Source organism: Corvus brachyrhynchos, unplaced genomic scaffold, assembly GCF_000691975.1.
Source record: "Corvus brachyrhynchos isolate BGI_N302 unplaced genomic scaffold, ASM69197v1 scaffold22, whole genome shotgun sequence".
NCBI classification, from domain to species: Eukaryota; Metazoa; Chordata; class Aves; order Passeriformes; family Corvidae; genus Corvus; species Corvus brachyrhynchos.
Genome location: NW_008238355.1, coordinates 3,489,995 through 3,514,211, shown reverse-complemented (window position 1 = coordinate 3,514,211; position 24,217 = coordinate 3,489,995). Strand labels below are relative to the sequence as shown.

Here is a 24,217-nt window from a genome sequence, read left to right as displayed (position 1 = left end):
ACACGGTACAGCCCAGCTCCCAAGTAAGGGAGGAATCATGGGGACATAGCTAAAATCCAGGACAGAAACACAAATGAATGCAGTACACAAACAAAGGGCAATCAGAGAGATTATGTCAAGATGTAGAAACCCACTGAAAAAGCTACACCTGCACCCTGAAGTAGTTTTGTCTCTCAGGACTAGTCTAAAAGACTATCTAGTGTGTGACAGGAGCCTGAAGAAACATCTGTAATAATAATTTTGTTACCAGCCTTTATTTCTAAAATACTCTCTCCAGGATTCAGTTCTGGAAATTCCTTCCCATGTTAATACATGAAACAGATAAAACAAAGTAGGTGAATGCAGCACCATTACTAAATTACACCCTAATTCCTTCTACCCTCTACAACCAGAACAAAACAGTCACACTTCTTTCTGAAAGGCTGGGAGAATTGGGATTGTTCAGCTGGGAAAGGAGAAGGCTTAGGGGTGACCTATATGCAGTCTTCCAGTACCTGAAGGGAGTCTGCAAGACAGATGGAAAGAGACTACTTACAAAGCCATGTAATGACAGAACAAGGGGCAACACTTTCAAATTGAAAGGCAGCAGGTTTAGATGAGATACTAGGAAGAAATTCTTTACTGAGAGCGTGCTGAGGCACAGGTTGCCCAGAGAAGTTGTGGATGCCCCAACCCTGGAATTGTTCAAGGCCAAGTTGGATGGAGCTCTGAGCAATCTGGTCTAGGGGAAGTTGTCTCTACCCACAGTAGGGTTGGAACTAGATGATCTTTGAGATCCCTTCCAACCCAAGCCATTCTATAATTCTCTCATGCTACACTAGGGATAATCTAAATCAAACTCTCTTTTCTCATCGCAACAGCCTTCAAATAAGTATACGCATAGCCTCCATTTACAATTTTATGCCTCATATTTCTTAAGTCTCCTTGGATGAAAAATGTCCTCCTGCAATTGCCGTTGAAGGGTCTAAGGGCTCACAGCCCTCTCAAAGCTCCCTGCTGTGTACACAAGCAGCAGTCTCTCTGTTGGAAGGCACCTGTTGGCAGGCTGATAACATCAGGAAATGGGCCTGCAGTGACACCCACACTTGACACACAACTCAGGCAGCAAGCACACTGTAGTTCTTTATAACTCCTTTTTCAAACCTAGAAAATGTCAATGAGATCTGTACACTAGGGTCAGGGTCCCTTTTGTTTGAGTTGAGCACAAAGCTACACATTTCACTAGCTCTGTAGGTAAGAAATAGCAAAGAAGTTTGACTCCCTGTCTTCTCAACAGTTAAATGTATTTCAGCTATTAAAATTTACTGATCATACCTCAAGACAGAACATTCAGGCAATTTTAAAAAATCACACCAAATTTGCTATGGAACTAGAGAAAAATGAGTGAAAAACACTATTAGGTTTCATATGGGTATCTACACCAGCTGCTGAGTGGGTTTGTAACTGTACATAAAAGCAGAAAAACATCATTCTCCTTGCTTAACTGATACATGAAAGAAATGCACAAAGTGATCACCAGAAAAGATCTGACAAAGTAGATGGAAGTACTAAAAAATAAGACTCCAGACATCAATTGTCATCACATACTTAAAGTTAACAAATTAGGAAAAACATTCCAAACTCTCTCAAGTGCTTTCTAAACTTGTTAATTTTAAATGTTACACAAAACAGTTCATGATTACAGTTCATAGAAACAGTGCAAATACATACAACTTGTAAAGGTCATAGAAGCAACATCTGCATTCTGTCTATATACCACAACAAAGGATACACATGCTTAAAAACAAATTGGAAGAAGTAAAATAATAAAGACTTAACAGTAGTGCAATTTGGGGAAAAAGCTATCCTTTCTCAGGCTCTCTTCATGAAGAAGTGATGTGTGTATTCAGGACGGGTGTTATTTGGTTGATTTGGGGTGTTTTGTTTGTGTTTTGTTCTGGGGTATTTTTGGTTGTTTGCTTTGGGGGGCATTGTTTCTTTTTTTAGGGGCTTTTTTTTGGTGTGGGATTTTGTTGGGTTGTTGTTTGGTTTTTTTTCATAACAGTGACCGAACTTAATTGGACTACTTGACTCCTAAGTATTTTTTTTCCACATGAGTTGTGTTGTCACAGAGAGCCCTGTCTCCATATTAAACTTCACAGCAGCATCTATCCTGAAATCAGTTTCAGGATCTGGAGATATTAACAAAATCCAAGTGGACACTGTCCTGGGCAACCCGTTCTAGATGACCCTGCCTCAGCAGAGAGGCTGGACTTGATGATCTCAAAATACACCTTCCAACGTCAACCATTTTCTGATCTGTATACACTGACAGAGCTTACTTTTGCTTAATTAAGGAAGCTCCAGAACAATGTACACTATCCCAAGCAAACATGTGGTATTTTAAAGCTTGCCACGCTCCTTTAAGGACAACACTGTATGAAATGCCATTATTAAAAATAATAACAAATTATTCAAAAAGAGCATGAAAAGCTATTATTAAAAATAGTTTAAGGTATTCACCATACCATCTGATTCAATTCACGAACACTCTCTCATTCTCCTGCTGTATATCCAAGTACAGAGCCAGTATCTGTATTTTAGGGAACTTCTTTATAGATGTAGGCAAATTATTACTACATATCCCTGCTCTATAGTTGTCTTTTCTCCACACCAAATAAGTCCCAGTCCCTCAACCTCTCCTCGCCTCAGATTCTGTGGTGCTTCATAATTCTGTACTGAGCTCAGTCCAGTTTTGCATCATTTTTTCTCATACTGGGGCATCAAAAGTGGATGCAGTATTCCAGATGCAATTTAACAAGTGATAAGTAAAGAGGAATCCCTTGGTCTGATTTCCTTGTTACACTCCTGTTAATACAGCCCAGGATGCTGTTGGCCTTCATCAGTTGCAGAGCGCACTCTTTGTTCATGCGTGGCCACTGTTACCCAGGATCACTAAGAGCTTTTCAGGAGGAGCCAGTCAGCTCCTGTCTGAGGGAAACAGCATGTCCTGCTGCCTGTGACTGTTCAATTTCACAACATGCCTGTTGGTCCACTCTTCTAGCCTGTCTAGATTGTTCTGGATGGCAGCCCTTACTTCAAGTGCATAAACTGCAAACCCAGAGCAGAGTCATTCACAGATTTTAATGACATGCATGATCAACAGCTGAACAAGGAGATGTGAAGACATTAAACAGAGTTTAGGACAGACACCCATGATATTACTATCAGGAGCTCAAACATCTAGCCAGTTTTTCATGCACATAATCACAGATCAAAGAATCACAGCATATGCTGATTTGGGAGGAATCAAATCAGGATAATCGAGTCCACCTCCGGGCCCTGCACAGGACACACCCAAGAGTCACTCCACGTGCCCAGGAGCATGGTTGAAATGCTTCTTGAACTCTGTCAGGCTTCGTCCTGTGACCACTTCCCTGGGGACCCTGTTCCATTGCCCAGCCACCCTCTAGGTAAAGAAACTTTTCCTAATATCCAACCTAAACCTCCCCTGACACAATTTCAGGCCATTCCCTTGGGTTCTCTCACAGGGCACCACAGAGAGATCAGTGCCTGCCCCTCCTCTTGCTCTCACAAGGAAGTTGCAGACTGCAATGAAGTCTCCCCTCAGTCTCCTCTTTTTCAGCCTGAACAGACCAAGTGACCTCAGCCATTCTTCACAGGACCTTCCTTCAAGGACCTTCACCATCTTTGTTACCCTCATCTAGCAGTTTTTCATCCATCCAGACTTTACCATCCCAACCTGGATGCAAGGATGCCATGGGAGACCACAGCAAAAGCCTTGCTAAGAATCAAGGCAGATGACAGCCTCTACTCTCCCATCATGCACAGATCTCGTCGTATCATCACAGAAAACAATGTGGTTGGTGAAACCTCCTACTTCATGTACCCAAAAATGGCTTCCAACAGATTATATCCCACTTAGGACAATGTAGTCTACTTCTTTCAAAATAGAGACTACTGTGCTGTTCTGTTTCTTTTCTTAACTAATTAAAGATCCGTATCACAGGGAGAGAATGTACTCATTCTCCAGCCAAGGTGAAAGGAAGGCTGTAAATATTTTAAGACTTGTCTGATCATATAAGTAAAATTGTAATACATAAATAATAGCAAAAAAAATTGCTAAGGAGACTCCCCAACACTGCCTTATAACTTCAAAGTCAGTTCCACTGACAATTTCACAGAATCCATGTTTGCTGGTATTGCAAGGTCTGTATCTTCTCTTGTGTCATGTGTCGTGCAGAGCTCTAATATTATCTTGCTCTGCTTTAGTTTTACCATCTGCATTTAGAGGAGTGAATGCCTGCTTTTGGCCACCAGATATTGCAAGTGAAGGAATTCACTCACAGCACTGGACAACAGGGTTCAGTCATTTAATCCCCTCCTGCACTGCACACATCTAGAATGCACGCTTAAAGTAACGCAAGTTGCTTTATGGAGCACTTTGGGAATATTTAAAACTATCTAATGAAGTACCAGAGCTTACCAACGGTCTACAATCCCAGGTGGGTTGCTTACTTAACTGCTCTGTAATGAGTGAGAACTCCGCGTACAAGCCAAGACTGGTACAATAAACATGCACTTGACCTCTTCTAGTTTTCGGTTTGCATGGTCTCCAAAGGAAAATCAACAGTCCTTTGATTTACACAGCTACTACAGTCAAGCATTCTTAACTTTAAAACAATTTTGAAAAAGACATGTGATTGAGCTTAGTTTCTTCAAACTTCCATGGATCTTTCTTGTAAATGTGTTTTTTCCTTACAGGGCAAACAGATAATAAAAAGCAACACTTCTAATCAATAAGAACAATATACAAACTTATGCCATTCCAGTACTCAAAATTACATATAAACTCATGGGATGGTTACCAGCTTCAAGAGAGTTCACTCAGCTAAGATTTGAATGACAACTAAAAACAATTTTCCTGTCTTCTGCCAAATAGAAAACAGTAAGCTGTTTGGGCTGATAGAAAGCAGAAAGGCATTAAAGACAAGAAAACACAAAGGATAATTGGAGGGTTAGAAGTAGAGCAGGCTACGAAAAACTCAGCATAATTTAAATTATAATCTGCCAATAAGTAAAAATAATTTGGTTTTGACAATGTTTCAGTGAGTTCCATTGGTCCCTCACCATAGCAATCCCCTGCCAGCCAGGTTGTCTAGGAGTCTGGACCACCACTCCCAGGCTGTGTCTCTGGGGCCACCTGCAGGACCTGCCCAATACTCTGGACTATTCACAAACGCTGCAGTAATCAAATCCTCCATAAAACCCCAGTGTTCTCCTCCCCAACATATCCTGTGCCCTGATTAGGGAGGAAGTAACTACTACCTAAACATGTTTCTATTGTCATCCCTGCTTTTGTGTGCCTCAGAATTAAGAGCAAAAGTAAGGAAATGGGGAAAAAGAATGCATGTTAAACTCCAAAATGTAGTAATACATTTTAGTAAGACAAAATGGAAGGGCAACTCTGAATGAGATATCTGTTAGAAAATCTATCTGACCAGTTAGAGGGTGAGAATGTCTGGGAATGCAAAGGTAGGTCAAAGGAAAAGCAAAGTTTCTAACTGATTTTGGAGAAAGACGAGTTGTTTTTGTAATGAAAGGGGAAATTATTTTAAGGAGTGAAATGCTGTTTCAACTCCTAGCCGTACCTACCTTTCCCTCTTCAGAAAAAATTTTCCATGCAATGCAAAAAATTCACAAAAACAGTCCAACAGCAGAAATACATTTTACCTTTGGGGAAACACCAAGAATTTCTGTGCTTGTGTCCTAAAGCTAAACTGGCAGCCCCTTGGTTGTTTGGAGCATTAGAAAAGGCTTTTCCCTGACACAGACCAGTATCAGAAACACCTCTACAGTAATGCAACCCATACTGGTGTTTTCCACATTCACCAACACTTGGTGTTTCAGATATTAAACTAACATTTTCCAATAAAATGCACAGACTCTTGCATTGAAAGAAATGGGGTCTGTGTAGGTAAAGAGCAATGAAAAACTGTACAAAAATCTGATCTAACTTCAAGTCCCTTTAAGTATAAAAGGACACATGCAGCACTTCACCTGCAGCATTTCTAAAAGGTGCTATACCATGGCAGTAGTCAGTCACTGCACAGCAGCAGCAGTGTACAAACCTGCAGGGCTGCTGGCAATTCCACAGCTTGATAAATCTGTCAGTGATTCTACCCTGCAAAGGAGGACACTGGCCACTAAAAACATAAACTGCTACTGGCAAATCAAACAACCATGTATGTGACATGCCTCTGGTCAGGAAAACTGCAGGGAGCAGTCTAAGTCATCTCAGTCAAGCCTTTGTCACTGCACTTGGCTGGAGTTCCGGTTTATCCAAAAGTCAACTAACAGTCCTTAACTGTTGATGCAGAATTTTGCTAACATGTTGTTAAAGAGCTCAAAGAAAATACCAGTACAACAGAATTACGAACCATTTCAGTCTGCTCGATTTTTGCTGTAGGATGTGAGCAGTTTGATACAAACCTTCAAAAAGCTGTTGCAAAACACGAACATTTGGTTTCTAAAAAGAATAAAATGCTTTAGATTACTTCTGACAAAAATTTTACCCTCACCAACATTTGATTACGTAAGTCAGACAATATCAGAAAGTTGGAGAAAAGCAGCAAAAGTCCAACGACACACACACAAACCCTCCTGTTCTTTCCTTATGTTTTCTGAACAACTTTCAGAGTTGGAGTAGCTGGAATAGCCAGTTACCAAACACAGGACCTCCAGCTAATATTTTTTTGACAGCAATCCACAAAACAGCCAGGTCAGAAGCAACCACTGGATTTCCACAGTACACAAAAAGTGTTCACCTTATTCAGTAACATCATCTTTGCTAACCCAGGATGAATTTGTTACGATCCCCATGACTGGAAATTGTGTAGCTGTTGCAAGGGTGATGTGGGTAATTTTTCTGAAGAGCTTCACTTTTGTCTAGCCATTCTTTCACCAGTGTCCTCTGCAAAAATGTCCAGAGTTCATTCCTGTATGAAAGCTCTGGTGAACAGGCTGCTCATACCACCTCCAGATGGCAAACTGCTTCACAGACTGCCAGCCCACCCCCATACCCCCAATCATTTTTGCTGCTAAAACCTAAAATTCATATTCATGATACTTAACAAAAGCTATGTGGATAAGTGACAGTTTGTAAAAGCGGCCCAACAGATCTTTTTGTCTTGTACATTACTCTGGAATGACATGAGCGTTTTTTTCTGGCATCTCTTCTTTCATATTGAAGGAGGAAAGTTCTTTCAAGGTAAAGCACTACCTCAGCACTTAATTAAAGAATACATGAACAGATTTTCTTCAATGATAAGCAATTTTCACTGCTGACACAACTGAATGTGTGCCTTGGTTGGACCACCTCATCTATTTGGCACTCCAGAGGCAGAATATGCATTTTCACTTTATAGATTCATCAGAAATATCTCATTTTTCAAGTAAATTCTTTTCTTCTTTCCTAAAATCTGCTTTTATCCACACATAAAACTGAAGAGCTTTAAGACCTTATCATCTCAATGTGAAAACAAGCATATGACCTTGCCTTCAAAAAGACTGTCATAACACAACAAGATGTTTCTGCAATGAAGCCAGCTGGTTTGTTTTGTTTTGGGTTTGTTTTGGTTTGTTGGTTTTTTTTTTTTTGAGCCAGCTAAATCTTGGAAGGTTTCTGTTGTCCCCAGATAAGTAGTTTGTCGCTGTTGGGGCGGTCATAACATACACAGACAGTGCCTCAGATAAAGTGCAAAAAGCCATTTATTAAACAAATCAGCCTCTTTTATACACCTTTTGTATGTTATCATTCATGTTACATATTCACTGGCTGCTAAACTACCACAATAGACTTCATTGGCTACCTATAGCATAAGCATTCAAGCATTCAGTCAAATAACAGGTGCAGATATGTTGCTGTTTTTCTCCTTCTACTGTTTAACTTTCTTGCTTCTGTTGATACTCCATTCTCATGGGTAAAAACTAACTGCTTTTCTTCTCACGGGCTTTTCTCACAAATAGAAGTTAACCATGTCCAAATTAAGGTCTATGATGCCTCTGGACCTGCTGTCGGCCTCAACAGTAGTTCTCACTATCACTGTAGGAAACCTTGTGTCACTTCTTTTCTTTTCATGGAATGGGAATTCTTCCGGTGGGTTACAAGTTAGACCACACTTGTTAACTGAGAAAGCTTTCAAGGGCTTATGCTTCTCAGCAACATGAAAAGTTATGAACAGGATGAGAAATTCAAATCAAAGCCATTAAGTCAAAGCATACCTCTCACCTTCCTTCATAAAATTCATCTGATATGGTACAAAAGACAGTCAGAAGAAAGTATTTTTCGTCTCTGAAAAGCTGTCAATTCTTACTTAAATTCCAAATTAAAGCACCAGTTGACATTCTGAAAAAAAATTAAAGTTTAAATTTGCCAAATATATTATTAAGGGGCGAATGCTTTAGCACAAATATGTATTTGCTTCAGGTGTCCCTCTCCTCCAAAGAGCTTACTATGGGAAGATGCCTTCTCCAAAACAGAAGCCGGGATACTCTACGTAAACTGACCTTCATCTATAGGCCCTCAGCTGAAACTTAACAACATTTGATTTTGACCTTCTGAAGTTAGTATAAATCAATTTCTGGTAAATTTTTTTTATTTGAAATGCCTCAAAAGTCACTTCCAAGTATTAGAAAAGAAAGCAGTTCTGGAAGAAAGAGAACATTTTTTGGAGGTAGGAACTTCCCATTTCATGCTTCAAATAAAAATGTTGACAGCTTTTTTAACGTGGAAGAAATAATCCGCCATCATTGCCGATTACTATGGAAACAAGTCTGCTGTGAAAAAGACAAAGAATCACAGAATCACAGAAGAGCTGAGGTTGGAAAAGGAAGGTCATCTTGTCCAAGCCCTTTGCTCAAGCCAGACGACCCAGAGCAGGTTGCTCAGCACAATGTCCAGATGAGTTGTTATCTCCAAGGTGGGAGACTCCCAAATCTCCCTGGGCAACCTGTGTCTAAGTGCAGTCCCTTTCACCTTTTCTTGATGTTCAGAAGGAAGTTCCTGTGTTTCAGTTCATGCTCACTACCTCTAATCCTCAATCCCACAACCACAGTTGTCATAACAGAAGGAAATAAAATCACTACTTTTTCCTCCAAATTTCAGCTGTTTTGGCCACTTCTCAAGATAGCATGTAACCCACAAATGAGGATGCAAGAGCATAATATACTGTCCACTTGATTTACAGAGAGACTATATTGAGGCAGAAGAAAATGAAATTACTCCAAAATCATACTGCTGTCTGCCTACTTGGAGAACAAGGAAGAAAATCCATCCATTCTTTTTCTTTTTTTTCCCAACATGCATTTGCAACCTTCTCAGTTGCAACATCAAAATATAAAAAGGCATTTTTGTCCTCAGTAGGAGGTAGTATACCAGAGGAAAGGAAATGTATAGTAAAAGAACAGTTAGTTCCCCAACTACACACATTCAGACAATCAAAAGCCATGCATTTAGAAAGCACGCTCAATTTAAAAGCTAACTAAACTTAGAAAAGTTCAGTGCAAGAACTAGAAATGACTGTGCCCTAATTCTTTTTTCCTTCTAAAAAAGGTGTAATTTGGGAGAAACTTGCTGAGCTTACTGGATTGTAGTAGAAGTTCTGATTCCACAATTTTAACAATGCACAAATATTAATTCCAGCATGTATGTGACAAGAAATAGGAAGGGCTACAAGCCTTGAACAACAATTGTTTATTAGAACCTGGAAACCTTATAAAAGCCTTCCCCCAAATGCTCCCTTTTATCAGCTTGCTGTTTTCTATGAAGTTTAAATAAAAGCACTACAGTTACCAAGTAGAGGGCCCTACATAACTGCCTGCAAAACAAACTGAATGTAATGCCAAATATGTAATCATGGTCAACACAGAATTTACAGACTTATCCAAATGCTCTTCCAGCAGAGTGATAAAGCCCATGGCACAATTTATTTGTATTAAGGAAATTCATTACAACACTGTTCACTATGTGTGCTATCTCATCTGAAAAAGCTGTAATTCAATACAGTGATCGAAACTAAGGACTAAGTACTGGAAATAACCAAATTAAGTTTTTTGAATTAAAAATGCTTCTCTTCCTAAAAACCAGCTATATATATTGGTGGTCTCTTGCAAAGATTCTGTTTCTCACAAACTTAAAAGTCCAACTAACTTCAAAGAAAAAACCTGAAGATACCATGTGCTGAGAGAAGACAAAAGATTAAGTTTCAGTAGTGCTCAAAGAAGGGAGTCAAGTGCTATTTATTGCACATACCAATTGCTAGTTCAGACTGTCAAAACTTTGTTGTGAGGTCACACATGAATAACAGAGACCTTAATTTATTACTAGGCAAAACAAAGAAAGAATTCAAAGACATTTTATGTAAAATGTGAATTTTGCTTACAGTCAGGAAAGTCTTTATACCCTCCAAATGACTATATTTGATATGGAAATGAAGAAACAGAGAACCCAACTGTACAAGCTTTCCAGATTTAATATGCTTTCTGAATACATGAAAAAACTGCACACTCAATGAAGCTGATTATCAAAGTATTGGGATGCGTACTTGTATTTGTAACAGGTTATTTGCCTAGTGTTCAGTGCAGCATACCTATGCTAGACAAAGTCTACTAGCTGAGGCCAGGCTAGCTGAGGGTAACATAGCTTATCACATTCACTAGGAGGCTACAAAGACCATGCCAGAACAAGGCTTAAAAAGTTAGGAGAGAATAAGTTAGGAGGTAGCAGCAACACACTCACAGCATATTTCAGTTCCACATTAATATACTTCTCTCCTTCACCAGCTTTCAGTGACAGAGGTGTGAAGATTACAAGAGAGCTGAATTTGTCAAGGAGGCAGATGCAGGGCAGCAAGAATCAAAGGCATACACGTCAGGTTATGCTCAAACCTGGCAGACAGCACAGTGACATGGAGCAAGAATGATCACGACATGAAGAGATCATAAAAAGACCAGTACATTTTAACTTGGAGAAAACGTAACTAAAAGACACTACACTTAACCCTAAAAACATGAAGTCATAGGTTTACATAACAGTATGAAAGTCAGTGATCATACAGGGAAGAGTATCTCTGAAGACGACAGGAAAGACACACCAAAAGAGAAAGCAAAAGGTCAAGGGGCATAATGTATGTTAAGGAGGGCAATTTTGCAAAAGGTCTAAAAGAAATTACCCAGAAGGAGCTTTTATACAGGAGGAACTGGAAAAAGTCCTAAGTGTATCTGGTATGAGATAAAGATCGTAAGAACGATACTGTTCACTAATACTACATAGTAAGTATTATAATAATTTTTGGGATAATCACACATCAGAATATTTAACTTGCAGTTTCCTAACTTAAAGAAGATGTTTTAAAACTTAAGACTTTACAGGGACAAGAAACTGCAGACGTTGCTCACAGGAGAAAAACAGCAGTGGAAAAACTTCAGGTAACTGCCTGAATACTGAGGAGCTGAACTTTGACCATTAAACAGTCTCTTCTAACTCAGAATGGAGAAACAAGGAAGTTATCCTATGTCTTCATGGCTACAGCAGAAATTAAACCACAGGACACGACTTTTTTGAGTACTCTTGGAAGTTCATCCTTTAAGCATGTATGGTTCCGTATCCCACCATTGCTTTAACTGTTCATTTTTCTTTCTCTCTTAACCCCAAATGTGTAACAATTCTTTGCTAGTATGACTAGATCTGCTATACCATTGTACAGAAATATCAAAATATCCATTTCTCTCACTGCAGCAATTAAAAGAAATTATTTCGCTCATCCTCCTTTGTACCTGAGCATATTGCCAAATAATAAAAGAGTGACAACATGAAGTTAAACACCTAGCCAGTAACCTAGACTAACTAGCATGCTAATGATAATGCACATCTCACCTAAGACTTCTTTTAAATAGAAAGTGTTAATGCCATCTAGAGAGAACACTTCAGCTTCCTCATCCATCAGAAGACTCAAATATTCACCCATTTCTTAAGTTGGACAGCAAGCAGATGTTATGTATCAGAAAGCTTAGAACTCCAGCCAAAGCTTATTTGGAAAAAATTAAGGATGTGGCTGCCACATTAAGTACAGCAACTCCCCAGGGTGAATCCTTTTGCCTTTTCTTTTCCCACCAGCTCAACTGCAGATGCAAGATATGAATCCTGCCTCCAGCACTTCCACTACTGCAAAAGTCCACATGAGCTTAGTTCATCCTTTTGTGACACTTACCTCAATGAGAAGTGAATATATTTACAAGAACATTGTCAGAATATGGTTTACTTTGCCTCTGAAAAACAAAGTTCTAAGAACAGGGAGACTGTCCTAGGCGTACTACTAACTGGTAGTAGGACTAGTAGTAATACTACTAGTAGTCAGTTACATTCAGGAGATTTCTCCTCAATAGCATTGTTTAAATCTTATTTAAGAAATTTACAGTTGTTTACCCTGCAGTGTAATTACCACCTGCCTTTTGTTCTCTGTTTAGAACACAAACAAAGCAGACACGAGACATACTTTTTGGTATTGCTAATTTCAAGGAAGCAACAAATTGATTTAGCTAGTGAACAGAACCCAGACTTCTCAAGCAGGTGCAAAAACACAATCTAAAATTGGAGTAGAGCAAACCGCTGGAAGCACTCCTCAAAGAAAACCACAAGATTTGTGGGGTTTTGTGAGATCTTCCAATCTCCATCCCACTCTAGTGCAATTACAGCTTTGTACGCTCCAGCTTAACAGCAAGATTTTCTATTAAGATATCTCTTAGGAATGATATGGAAAAGAGGCAATCCCAGCAGTGGAATGTGGAGTGAACACGTTCCCAGAAAGCAGGGGAAGGAGAGATCAGTAGATTCACTAAGTCATCTTGAAGAAGCACTGATGGGTTACTACAAAAGCTTCCTAATTATTCATAGCAATTAAATATCAAGGCTGTTGACCCAGTTACTTATCATTTTAAAGAGGAAAAATCATTTAAGTAACTTCATAAGTAAAAGCAGGGAGAGGGCCAAAAAATACCTTCAAAGAGATGAAAGGAGGAGTAAGAAGACAAAATCATTATTGAAATCAGAGGAAGTTACTCTGCGCAACCTTTGTTCCCATTGCCAGGGCACAGCCTTCACATTTCCAGAATATCCTCAGGACACGCTCTATTCAGGAGCAGGGAGAGCTGCACGCTGCCAGCAAAGTAAATGTGAAGACATGACCCAGCCAGTTGCACAGACAGGCAAATATGCTTGATTAAGCGTAGGCAGAATTGTTCAACTAAGGAGTGTTTATCCTCATCTGTCTAACACGGTTCTGTAATTAATGGACAAAGCCTTCAAAGTTTCAAAGCAATCCATTTCAAAGCAATCCACGTTTTCTAATCTATTAAAATCAGCAGCAGGCACAACCTGGGGTCAAATAGAAGAAAAATACAACAGAATTATGACAGGATTTAACAATAGCAAGTGAGGGGCAAATAAAGTGACTGATGAAATCCAGTGCCAGTAACTACAAAAAAGTCCACGCAAGGAGAAAAATCACCCCAGCTACACTTGTGGACCAAAAACTTCCTTTTGCCTCCTCCCCTTAAATGAAAACATTCTATTTGTTCATCTGTTAATTTTATCAGAAGTTCTGCATTGAGAATTATCAGAAAAAGACTACAGCACAAGACTGAGAAATACCTCAGGGTGTTCCAGTACCTTGAAAACTGCATTCTTAAGAACCTCTAATTAGTCACAGAACACTGATAAAATAGATGGGTGTGGGGAAAAGCAGGAAGACAGCATACAGACCTGGACTCTTCAGCTTTTAAATTGATTGAGCCAGTATAATACCACCAAAAAGAACATTGATGAAAAACACTCACTGTGCCTCAAAAAAAGTCCAGCCCACTGAACAAAATATTCCTGGTAGAACTTCCCCCTCAGGAAGTCCCTGACCAGGACTTCCTGAAGCTTGGTAATATGATGGGACAGGTTCAATCCAGCCTGTCTTAGGACTAGCTGGTATCTGAAAAAACAAGAACAATTTGCTCCAAAAGCCATTGTTCACCTTCTACAAACATTCCTCCAGACTTTTAAGTCCATTTGTAGACAAGCTCCAGGTTCTGGAAAACTCTTCAGTACTCTGTGTGGTATCAATAAAGCTGCAACACAGAACAGGGCACCATCAACAGTACTGACAGCAGTCCTCTTCAGGACAAGAAACCCCTTAATAGACACTGTGTGGTTACTGGGGACAAGCAGTTTTCCACAGCCCTAGTAGTCCTATCAGACTGGTAAGTGCCTGAACAGGACAAAAGAACATTCCCGACCCCAGGTCAGGTAAAATCTATATGACACTTTCTCCCCACTATGAAAGTAGTCTGCTTGATTACAGTTTTTCTTTTTTGCACCATCTATTTGCAGCACTTTGCAAAATACAGCCTCTCCAAGCACAAGAGCAATGTAAGTAAAAGGATTCTGCCCCATGAAGAAAAAAGCATCGCATGTTGTTTCCTGGTTCAGAAGCCCAATACCAAGCCTGTGATTTTCCTAGAACATGACCAAGCATCAGCTGTCAATTTCTAGCAGTACACAAGCACTGAGGGAAGGCTGAATTTCTTTAGATTGCTCAACACTTAGTACACGACAGAACCTTCTGGGCTCAGGTGCCTGGAAACTGAAATCAGAGGAAAGAACAGCAGGTTGACATAAGGGCTACAGAAATCAAAAGAGAAGAAAGAATTTCCAGAGGAAATGAGGTCTTTATTTCTCTTCTTACTCAAGACACCCAGAGGTGATGGATGGCAAGACAAGTCGGAACACAGGGAACATTATTCAGAATGAGGATCTGAATATCAAGGAAATAAGCAAGAGTATGTGTGGCCAAGACTCAACAGTGGGAAAAAAGGAACTGGAGAGAACTCCCAGACGACGCAAGCTCAACCTGCCTAATACGAAAAGATTTCCACTTCTGCCAATAATGGGATGTTATAACATCTTCAAATCATTCTTTCAAGAGAGCTGAACACAGAGCAGCAACTAAAGTAAGTGCTCTCAGTACAATCGCTCAGAAAGACTGAAAGCCTTGCTTAGTGCTCCTAATAGACCTAGGTCCAGATCTTCTTTCAAGAGCCACTTTGAGAGAGAAAAGCACAATTCAGATTATGTAACTCAAGAATCAGCAGTTTGCCTCAATAAACCATTTAATTTAATGTTATTTCTCCTAGAATCAAATGACTAAGCTATGCTCTGGATTTCTAGACACAGATCCTCACTTGTCTAACTGCCAATGCGTCTACATTATTTTCATAACAGAAGCAACATCTTATGATGGGAAACTCGCTCAGTTTTTACAGGAAATTGTTTCTCTCCAAAAATGTCAACCATACTAAAAAGCTTATGAGAATGAACACTAAGTTGAAAAGAACTGTGATGCTAAAATGTTTTTAATGAACAGTTCAGCGGGGGAAAGAAGTGCAATGAAACACTCGGTTTTGTATGACAGGGTTAATACATTTCTGTGAAATGATAGCATGCTTCTGATAAGGGCAATACAGGTTTTCTGCTTTTCACTTGATATGAAAGAAAAGCTGTCTAATATTCATTATATGACTTGTACATGGTTTACATCGTATTTGTTTGTGTGTATCAAGTACCAGACAAACGGCACCAAGCCTGTACTACTACTGTACAGGAGGAAAGCACTGGGGCTACATGAGCAAACCATACAGCAGGGTCTGGTAAAAATTTCATTCAGCAGCTGAGGTTGGCATTTACCAGCCTGCAAGCTTATGCTTTGCAATATTATTTGAGGTCGGGCAGGAAGGATCAGTACCTCAAAGTGAGAGGTCTCTAGCTTCAGTCCCCTGATTTATGAGGATTACTTAAAACTGCAGTTACAGAGTGCCTAAGTTTTTCTCTTTGATTCATGAACAATCTGAACCACGTAAATGAAGGTTAAGTTCAAAGAAATATCTGCACATTGAGGCCATTGTGTGTGTGAAATTTTTCATTCACTTCACACTACTGTAGAACTGTACTCAATGGAAAAAAAACTTTTCTTCCTGAAAAAAACAAGTTTACTCTCTTTTTATCTTCCTCCCAAGTTCCCAAGTATATGTACCTTCATCACCGATGCCATCTCTATCACTATTTCCACATGGGGAATTTTTTTAAGAGCCAAAAATATAAAAAAAATCAATGCCGTCACTATTTACTTACTCTTACAAAGCACTTCTTTATTGTGTTTATTGTATATCCTAATAGCCCTCTAAAGACTATCAAAATAGATTGCAATAGGTACAATGGATGACAAAAGGAGGAAGCAAATATCACCTGGAAGTTACTACACAGACAGAAAATAAGTGGTTGCAATCTCTTTGCTTTAATTTCTTGATCCCACATTAGAGCAGCACTACCAATGAGAGAAACACTTCCAGATTTCCCACATACTGTAGGCATACATCTGTAAGAACACCCAGTGAACCTGCACAGGTGGTTTACCTCAGTTAATACCTACTGCTAGTGTTAAACTGGAGCAGTACATTCAGCCACTTTAGCAGTAAGGTGGTCAGAAACCAGGTGATAATGCGCAGCTACTTCTGCTGCTCCAGCTGCAGCTTAAGAGCACATGAAGTTATTACCCTAGAAACACAGTTTTTGGCATATTCCTTATACTGTTTCTGCATAACTAATAAAAGGGTGGATGCCCGATTCAGAGCTTCATTGCATGAATCAGAGAAAATACACACACACACGAGCCAAATGATTTATGAACTCTGAAAAGAGCAAAGCTACCCTTATCTCCTTTAAACAACCAATGCCAGCCTAACACTCGAAAAACCACCACAAACCAAACCAGCTCTTGCAGCATGTCTTGATTTCACCTTCTTCCTCAGTATTGTCACAAAGGCCCACAATATCACACTCAATAAAAAGAAACATTGAAACACTTCTAGTAGTTGATTCAGACGGTGTTCTTTAAAGAGACTGTACATCACCACAGTGAAAACTTCACAGAGGGACAACCTACCCAAGAGTTCATAAAAAGGCCCCACACCCACTCATTCCAGTGAAAAGCAGATCCCTTCAAACACAAATCAGAAAATTTTCTTCAAACAATACAGATGTATTTGATCACTTTGGAAAGGCTAGAAATGGGCAAATTTTCAACACTGTACAAAATACAAGATGGGTCACCTACAGCAACACCGACTGATCCTTACAAACACAAGAGTTTTTCCTTGGTATGCAAACCAAGTGCTACTCAGAAAGAAGCACTTCTATATAAGCATGAGGACAGAAGTCATTTCCCTTTTCTCCTTACTCATAAACCCATGCACTCTTCCAGAAACGTGGTTTCACTGCTGAGTAAAGTTTATTACTGTCTATTTCTGTCAACAACCTTGCTGACCCCTGTCCTTACATGAAAATGTGTTATTGAAGCTCCCTCTGTCCTTGTGATGGATGTGACTGCTTTCTGAAGTTTACTCTGAACATCACAGACACTGACATTTTACCAGATGATGGGTATTAGATAGACATAATCCACTTAAAAGATTGTTGCAAAAACACGCTCAAAAATCTAGGTACTGTATTTACAAAGACAACAGAAAAAGTGCAGAAATTTCAATCAAATGACAAAGCAGCAGGTCAGTCATAAGTAGATTTTACTAAAAATCAGAGATTAGTCTGAACACTGTTTCCATCCCATTTATATTGCTGGATTATTTCTGCATCTTTGTTAGTCCTGCAGTTGCTTTCTCTCTGATGTGTGAGGGAGAAAAAAAAAAAAACCAAAACCCAGAAAAAAACCCCAAACAAACACCACCACCACAAAACCCCCACAACTTTCTGAAAGCCTTCAAGGTAAAGTTGAAAACCTGAAATCCCTGAAAATCTAAGCAAAATACATGATACACTAATCTATATCTACATCAAAAAGTTTCAGTTTAGCATTTCACTTTGAATTTCATTCTTTTATTTTTTTTGTAATTCCAGACCTCTCCCCAATGGCAAACTTACAAGTATATACAGCATTTTTATTTCTGACAAGTGAGTAATCTAGTAGGATTCATAGCCTTTATCTGGATTCTTCTGTATATACATATTTATTTTTTCAATATAATGGCTGCAGTGCAGTCCATTTTCAATTTTGGATGCAAGCTATAGGATGAGAAACCCAGAAAACCCTTCCTTTAGGGTCAACTACATTACCCTTTTCAGCCGTAGAACTTTTCTAGGCAGCAAACTGTTTAAGTCATAAGCAATCACAAACCAAAAAATACAACATGCTGAATTCACTCTACTTCCCTGCGTTAGCTTTTCCACCCAGTTCATCATACAACTCGTCTTGCTCCAGGACACCCTATGGAAAGAAGCTGTGTTTCCTTCTTCAAGCAACTGTCTTGGAGCTGTGACAAAATCATGACATCACAATCTTTGCGTAGCCAAAGGTCAGATAACACATACATACAGGTAATGTTTGTCTGCACTGGTTACCTATGCGGATAATTAGAGATTTTTTTCAAGCCATCCTGTGTGGCAAGGTTTCAGTAGCTGGCTACAGGGATAACTTCTGACAGATGATGACAGAAGCTTCCTCTAAGTACAAGAGCTAGTGCAGCCAGCTCCAAAACAGAACCACCATGGCCAAGGCTAAGCCCATCAGTGACAGTGATTGCATCTCTAAGAGAATATATTTAAGAAGGGGGAAAGACTGCTGCACAACAGCAACAAAGCAGACCCCAAGGTCAGTGAAAAAGGTGGGAGAGGAGATACTCTTAGGCACTGGAGCAGAAATTCTTTTGCAGGCTGTGGTGAAGACTATGATGAGGCAGGCTATTCCCCTGAAGCCCACTGAGATCCACGGTGCAGCAGAGATCACCTGCAGCCCACGGAGGACTCCACATCTGAGCAGGTGCCTGAAGGAGGCTGTGACCATGCTGGAAGACATACTAAGGCAGCTCATGAAGAACTGCAGCCCATGGGAAGGTCTCATGCTGGAAAAGTTGGGAGGGACCTCACGCTGGAGTAGGGGAAGAATGTGAGGAGGGAGGAGCAGCAGAGACAAGTGTGATAAACTGACCACAGCCCCCATCCCCCATTTTCTTGAGCCACTCAGCCAGAAGAGGAAGAGAAGGCTGGAGCTGAAGTTGAACCTGGGAAGAAGGGAGGGGTGGGGGAAAGATGTTTCAAGGTTTGTTTTTATTTCTCATTATCCTTCTCTGACTTTTCATTGACAATGACTTAAACCAATTTCTCCAAACCAAGTCTGGTTTGCCTGTGACCGTACTTCCTGAACCTTGTGTTATACCTTTTCTTCCCCATCCAGATGAGGAGGGTGAGTGGTAAGAGTGCCTTTGGTAGGCACCTTGTGTTCAGCCAAAGTTATCCCATCACAACATAACCTCCTTTCTCCACTGAATTTTATTTTAGTTTCCATATTGTCTCATTTTTTTTGTTCTGCACAAATGAACTATACTCCGGAATTTGCTTCATGTCTCCTAATTCAGTGACAGGCTACAGAGGTAATAGTGGATTTAGTATTTCCTTCTCTGTAGTTGCCAATTCTCAGCTTGTGATATACTCTTTGACTTAGTAAAGAATCTCATTGCTTGGTGATCTTGCCTGGCTAGGTATCACCCATTCTCACTCTGTTCCATCAGGAATTCCCACAACCCCATCACACTCTTACCTTTCTCAAGTAAACAAGACCCAGCTCTCCCAAACACTCCTACTACCATAGCTCCTTGTGCTCCAACTGATACTCATGGTAACATCTGAAAGCAAAAGCAGCAACACAGATGCACGTCAGCCAATACCTGTGACACATCCACATAGCTCAGCAGTTTTCAGTTGTTTGTCTAGCAGCTTAGCAGCCAAAATACCCCTTTGACATGAAAACTTTGAGAAAGAGAACACAAGTTACTACAGTTACATCCAGGCTATATGGTCATTTTAAGAGACTAACTTCTGTTGATGGGGATTGTTATTACCAGTATTTTTAAACAACTGAACAAACTACCACTGTTGCTCTTAATGAAGGCATACCTCTCTCCAGCCCAGAACACAGGGCTCCCACATTTACACAAAAAGTATATACACAGATTTAAAGACACATATATAGTCCAGTTTTCTTTTAGGTGTATTTCAGCTGAAGCCAAGATCTCAGTAAGGAGCATACAGAACTGGAAGAGAAGTGTCAAAGTCGCTGGGCCATCCAGTCACATAGCAAACCATTAGCTATACAACTGCATAATGTAGACAAGTTTCACAAAAAACCCCCTCTAAGTTTACAATGCATTCAACACACATAATTCTAGGAAACCATAGAGCCAGTTTCAGCAAACCTTTTTTTTTATACCTTACATAATGCACTGAGGCACAATTAGAAGTGAAGGACTGTGGCCACTGCCAAATGGCGGATCTTTTTAAGAGACAGAGAGATGACTGTTTATATATCTGAGGTATCTAAGTTTGTGTGTCTGTCTGTGAGCATTTCCACATGCATGTGCTCTTTGTCTCTAGATGCAAACAAACTCAAAGTATGTATGTCAAAACAAAAAAGGTTAGAACTTAAGACACTGGATTTAACACTAGTCATCTCATCACCAGTGTTGAACTCTCAAGCACTCTTTAAGGTCACCAGCATGTTAATAACAGTAATAGCCAGTGGAAAAATAGAGGATAGTCAACAGAAATGTGTATGTAAAGGAGACTTTGAATGACTAACAACCTTGTGACCAGAGAGATATCCAGTTTTTGTTTCAGCACACTACCCTTTTCAACTTCAACAGCTTCTGTGTCATCTTCAAAGCAAAACAAAGCTTTCTAACAGCCTCTCCACAGTAACGAAGATCAGCCATTGGACTTGTGGAAGAAAGTCTCTTGCCCTCCTCTTTACAAATACAGATTTCAGAGTACAATAACACATTACTCGTTAAACGTAGGCATAAAGAGTGAAATCTACACAGACCAGTAAATCACACGTTAATTCTGTCTTCATGATACTTGATTTACAAAGTTCAAGTATGACTATTTGTGGTTGATGGTGAGAATTGTCTACACTTCTGAAGATAGTAGAGTAATTCTGCTCCTCAAAACCTGCCTCCATCTGCTCTGTTTCACAACGCTTTCTGGAAAGGAACATCTGCAGTGCTTGGGTGAGTAAATTTAGAATTCAAGCTCTCACTACCTAAGTTTTTCCAAAACAAAATATGCTATAGCCAGAGCAAAACTCCACAAGTTCAGACTTAACCAGAGATCAGACTGCCACATTTCTTTTTAATATATACAACAACCAAAGTCCACTTCCCCTTCTTTCATAAGTAGTACATTCATAACAATAGCAGGTTGCTTCATGTGCAAAAGTCTTTCTTGGTAACACCATAAAAAAAAGTTCTGAGCCCAGTTTTGCAGATCATACAAAATCCTCACAAGGAATCCAAGCAGTTGAAGCAAGACAGCATTTTGTTTACTGGTGCTGAGAATCACTTTCACATCCCAGAAATGCGTCTCCCAGGGCATGATTCTTCACCCTCAGCCTGCTAGCTGTATCTTCCATTGAGCACTCTGGACAGCCCTGGAGAACACATGACCTGGTTTCCCCTCTCCTAAGACTTTGTAATAGCGCTCCCATCTTGATGTCGCTGCTCCAGTGATAACATAAAAAGCTTCAATGGTCACAAGAATGCTGAACATAATAATCTGCAAGAGGCGCAATTCAGCCCAGCAAAGGATTTTTACTACACTTTGAAATTTGTTCCTTCAGCAATAGCCTTGAAAAGGACAAGCTTAATTGGCCTGGGAGGTAGCAAAAGCAAGGAAAAAGCCTGGAAAGCCATGAGAACAATCCAGGAGGTTCCAGCATGACTCCTCAAATGAGCTGAGGGGAGCACAAAATTTTTAAACACAAGGAGCGGCAAACCCAAGACAGCAAGAGTTAGGCAGAGCAAGGTAAAAGCTTAAAATACAAATGTTTTATAGGAAATGACCTCTGAATTTCACCACATGGACTGACTGCAAGGAAGAGGCAGCTGACACACACACTCCAAAAAAGGTACCACATGGGCCCCAATGTGGCTGAAAATTTCTTTTCCGTACCACACATAGCTGCTAGGAACTTCAAATTTCAAGCATCTATAAGCTGGTGCTCTACATAAGAGAACAGGCAAGTGTATTTGTAAGCCACAATTCTCCAGATGCACTGTGTCTATAATCCAAGAACAATGGGGTTATCAGACTGAAATACTCATACTGACGAGTTACCCTGTTTCTCAAAATTGGACAAACTCTCCCAGAATGAGCATTTCAAAGGCACTTTTATGTCTGAGAAGACCATCCTTGCCCCTTTGGATATAGTGACTAAGTTAGCGTAGCATAACTTTCTAGCACAGACAATCCCTAAGCAGTAACTCCAAAAGTACTGCATAATAAATATCAAAGCATGTCAGTGTACAGATATTTAACAATACTCATAACAAATGTACTATGCAGTTTTGAAGTATGCTCATCTATTGCTCTCTAGAGAGTTCATAAGATCTTTCATGGTTATTCTAGACCTTCCTCCTAAAGAGATTCAACAAACCTTAGACAACATTTCTTCTTCAAATTGTGTAAAATCTTTAATTTTGATCTTTAGAAGATCAAAATTAAAACCAGTCCAGGTGGCAATCATTCAGGTATCTCTTTGCTGGACAATCAACCCTATTTTGAAAATCCATAGGGACATAAAAGGCCATATACTAGACATGGTGCATTGAAAAAAGAGCTCTTGTACAGTGTTGTACAGTGGTAGAATGATATCTTATGTCTTGCCTTCTAATTGCAAACTATTATACTGCTCCTTTATCTGTGTTGCTACTTGAGACCAAAAAAACCCAAAGGGCTAAACCAGCAGAAAATGGAGAAACATAAAGGTACAGAAGAGCTAAGTTGCTAGAAACAGATACCTCTCTATGACATCAGTCGCAAACAGAAAATGCAGCATCCAAGAAATAACTGATAGGAAACAAAAACTTGATGTAATGCAGAAATGTAACACTACTACAGAATAATAAATGAAACAAATGGCACAACTCTTTGTTTTAAAATGCTTTAAATCCACTTTTGCCCCAACCTAGCTGAAGACTCAGTAACTCCAGAACACTCTGGCATCATTGTTTGGCTTCACTACCCACCCTGCCACATAGCCTCCACGCAGCCCATAAACAAGAAATACAGATGATGCTTCACTTAATTCACAGTAAACAAGTCCATAAGAACATGGACAACTCACTTACTTTGAAAATTCTCTTTTATGGCACAGACTTTTTAAGAGTGATCCTCAAAGAAATCAGTTGTTACATGAACATCAGAAATAATGAAAATCTGTGTTCATGGACTCTTGTTCTGTACTTCTATGTTTTCTCCCTTCAATAACCCAGTTTGCCTTCAAATCCTTACAATTCCCATTCCCTGCAATTCCTTCGGTTTTCCTACTCCTCGAGATCCTCCATTATTTCCTATGTCCTTGTAAGACAGACCGTACACTGCAACTGTTTGGAAACAAAATACTGTCTAACTGCCCAACAACTACCTATGTCCATGGATCAATATGTCAAATGGAACAGCATCAGATCCCTTTAAGCTGTTTGCTTCAGAGAGCAGACTATCCACTACTTAACCAGTGATTTACTAGAAGTCTTTTTAAAAACCTAAAAAGCCTCCCTCAAGTTTGAAGCTATTTACAGAGAAACAGGACTAAGTTAACAAGTATGACAGCTTTACTTAAGAATGCCAATTTCACTTTTATGTGGAAAGGCAGCCTGAGGAGGTCAAATACCACAGTTTTTCACTCTTCTCCTACTTTCTGCTGTGTTCATATTTTATATTATTGACTGAATTCTTGTTTGGACCATTCTCTCTTAAAAACACTACAGAAAATTTATACACTAGTAGAGTCATCATATCAGAAAGACTGGTTTGGTAAAGACTAACAAAAAAGGATAAAAATACATCAGTGAACATATTCTTGTATTTTTTAGACACCCTCCAAGCTTGGAAACCCCTCCTTCCCCCCATTGCTGAACACATCTCTCAATTACTTTATCTGGCATTTTCTGAGAGTGTACCAAGCATGACAGCAAAGACAGGACCCAACATGCCCTATACCTCTAGGACTGAAAAATAATAAAAATTAAAGTGCATACTTTTGTCTGTCAGATG

General features: G+C 39.6%; 1 protein-coding gene across 2 annotated transcripts in view; it reads right to left on the bottom strand.

The window, feature by feature from the left end:
* RNF38 (ring finger protein 38) overlaps nucleotides 1–19,804 on the bottom strand; it is a 90,162-nt gene extending 70,358 nt beyond the window's left edge. Inside the window, exon 1 of one of the 2 annotated variants that reach the window (XM_017735375.1) lies at nucleotides 19,707–19,804. In XM_017735375.1, coding sequence (XP_017590864.1) covers nucleotides 19,707–19,755 — 49 coding nt within the window. In that variant the 5' untranslated portion in view covers nucleotides 19,756–19,804. The remainder of the gene's footprint in view (nucleotides 1–19,706) is intronic. The other variant, XM_017735373.1, reaches the window with a different exon arrangement.
* Between the last annotated feature and the right edge of the window lie 4,413 nt (nucleotides 19,805–24,217).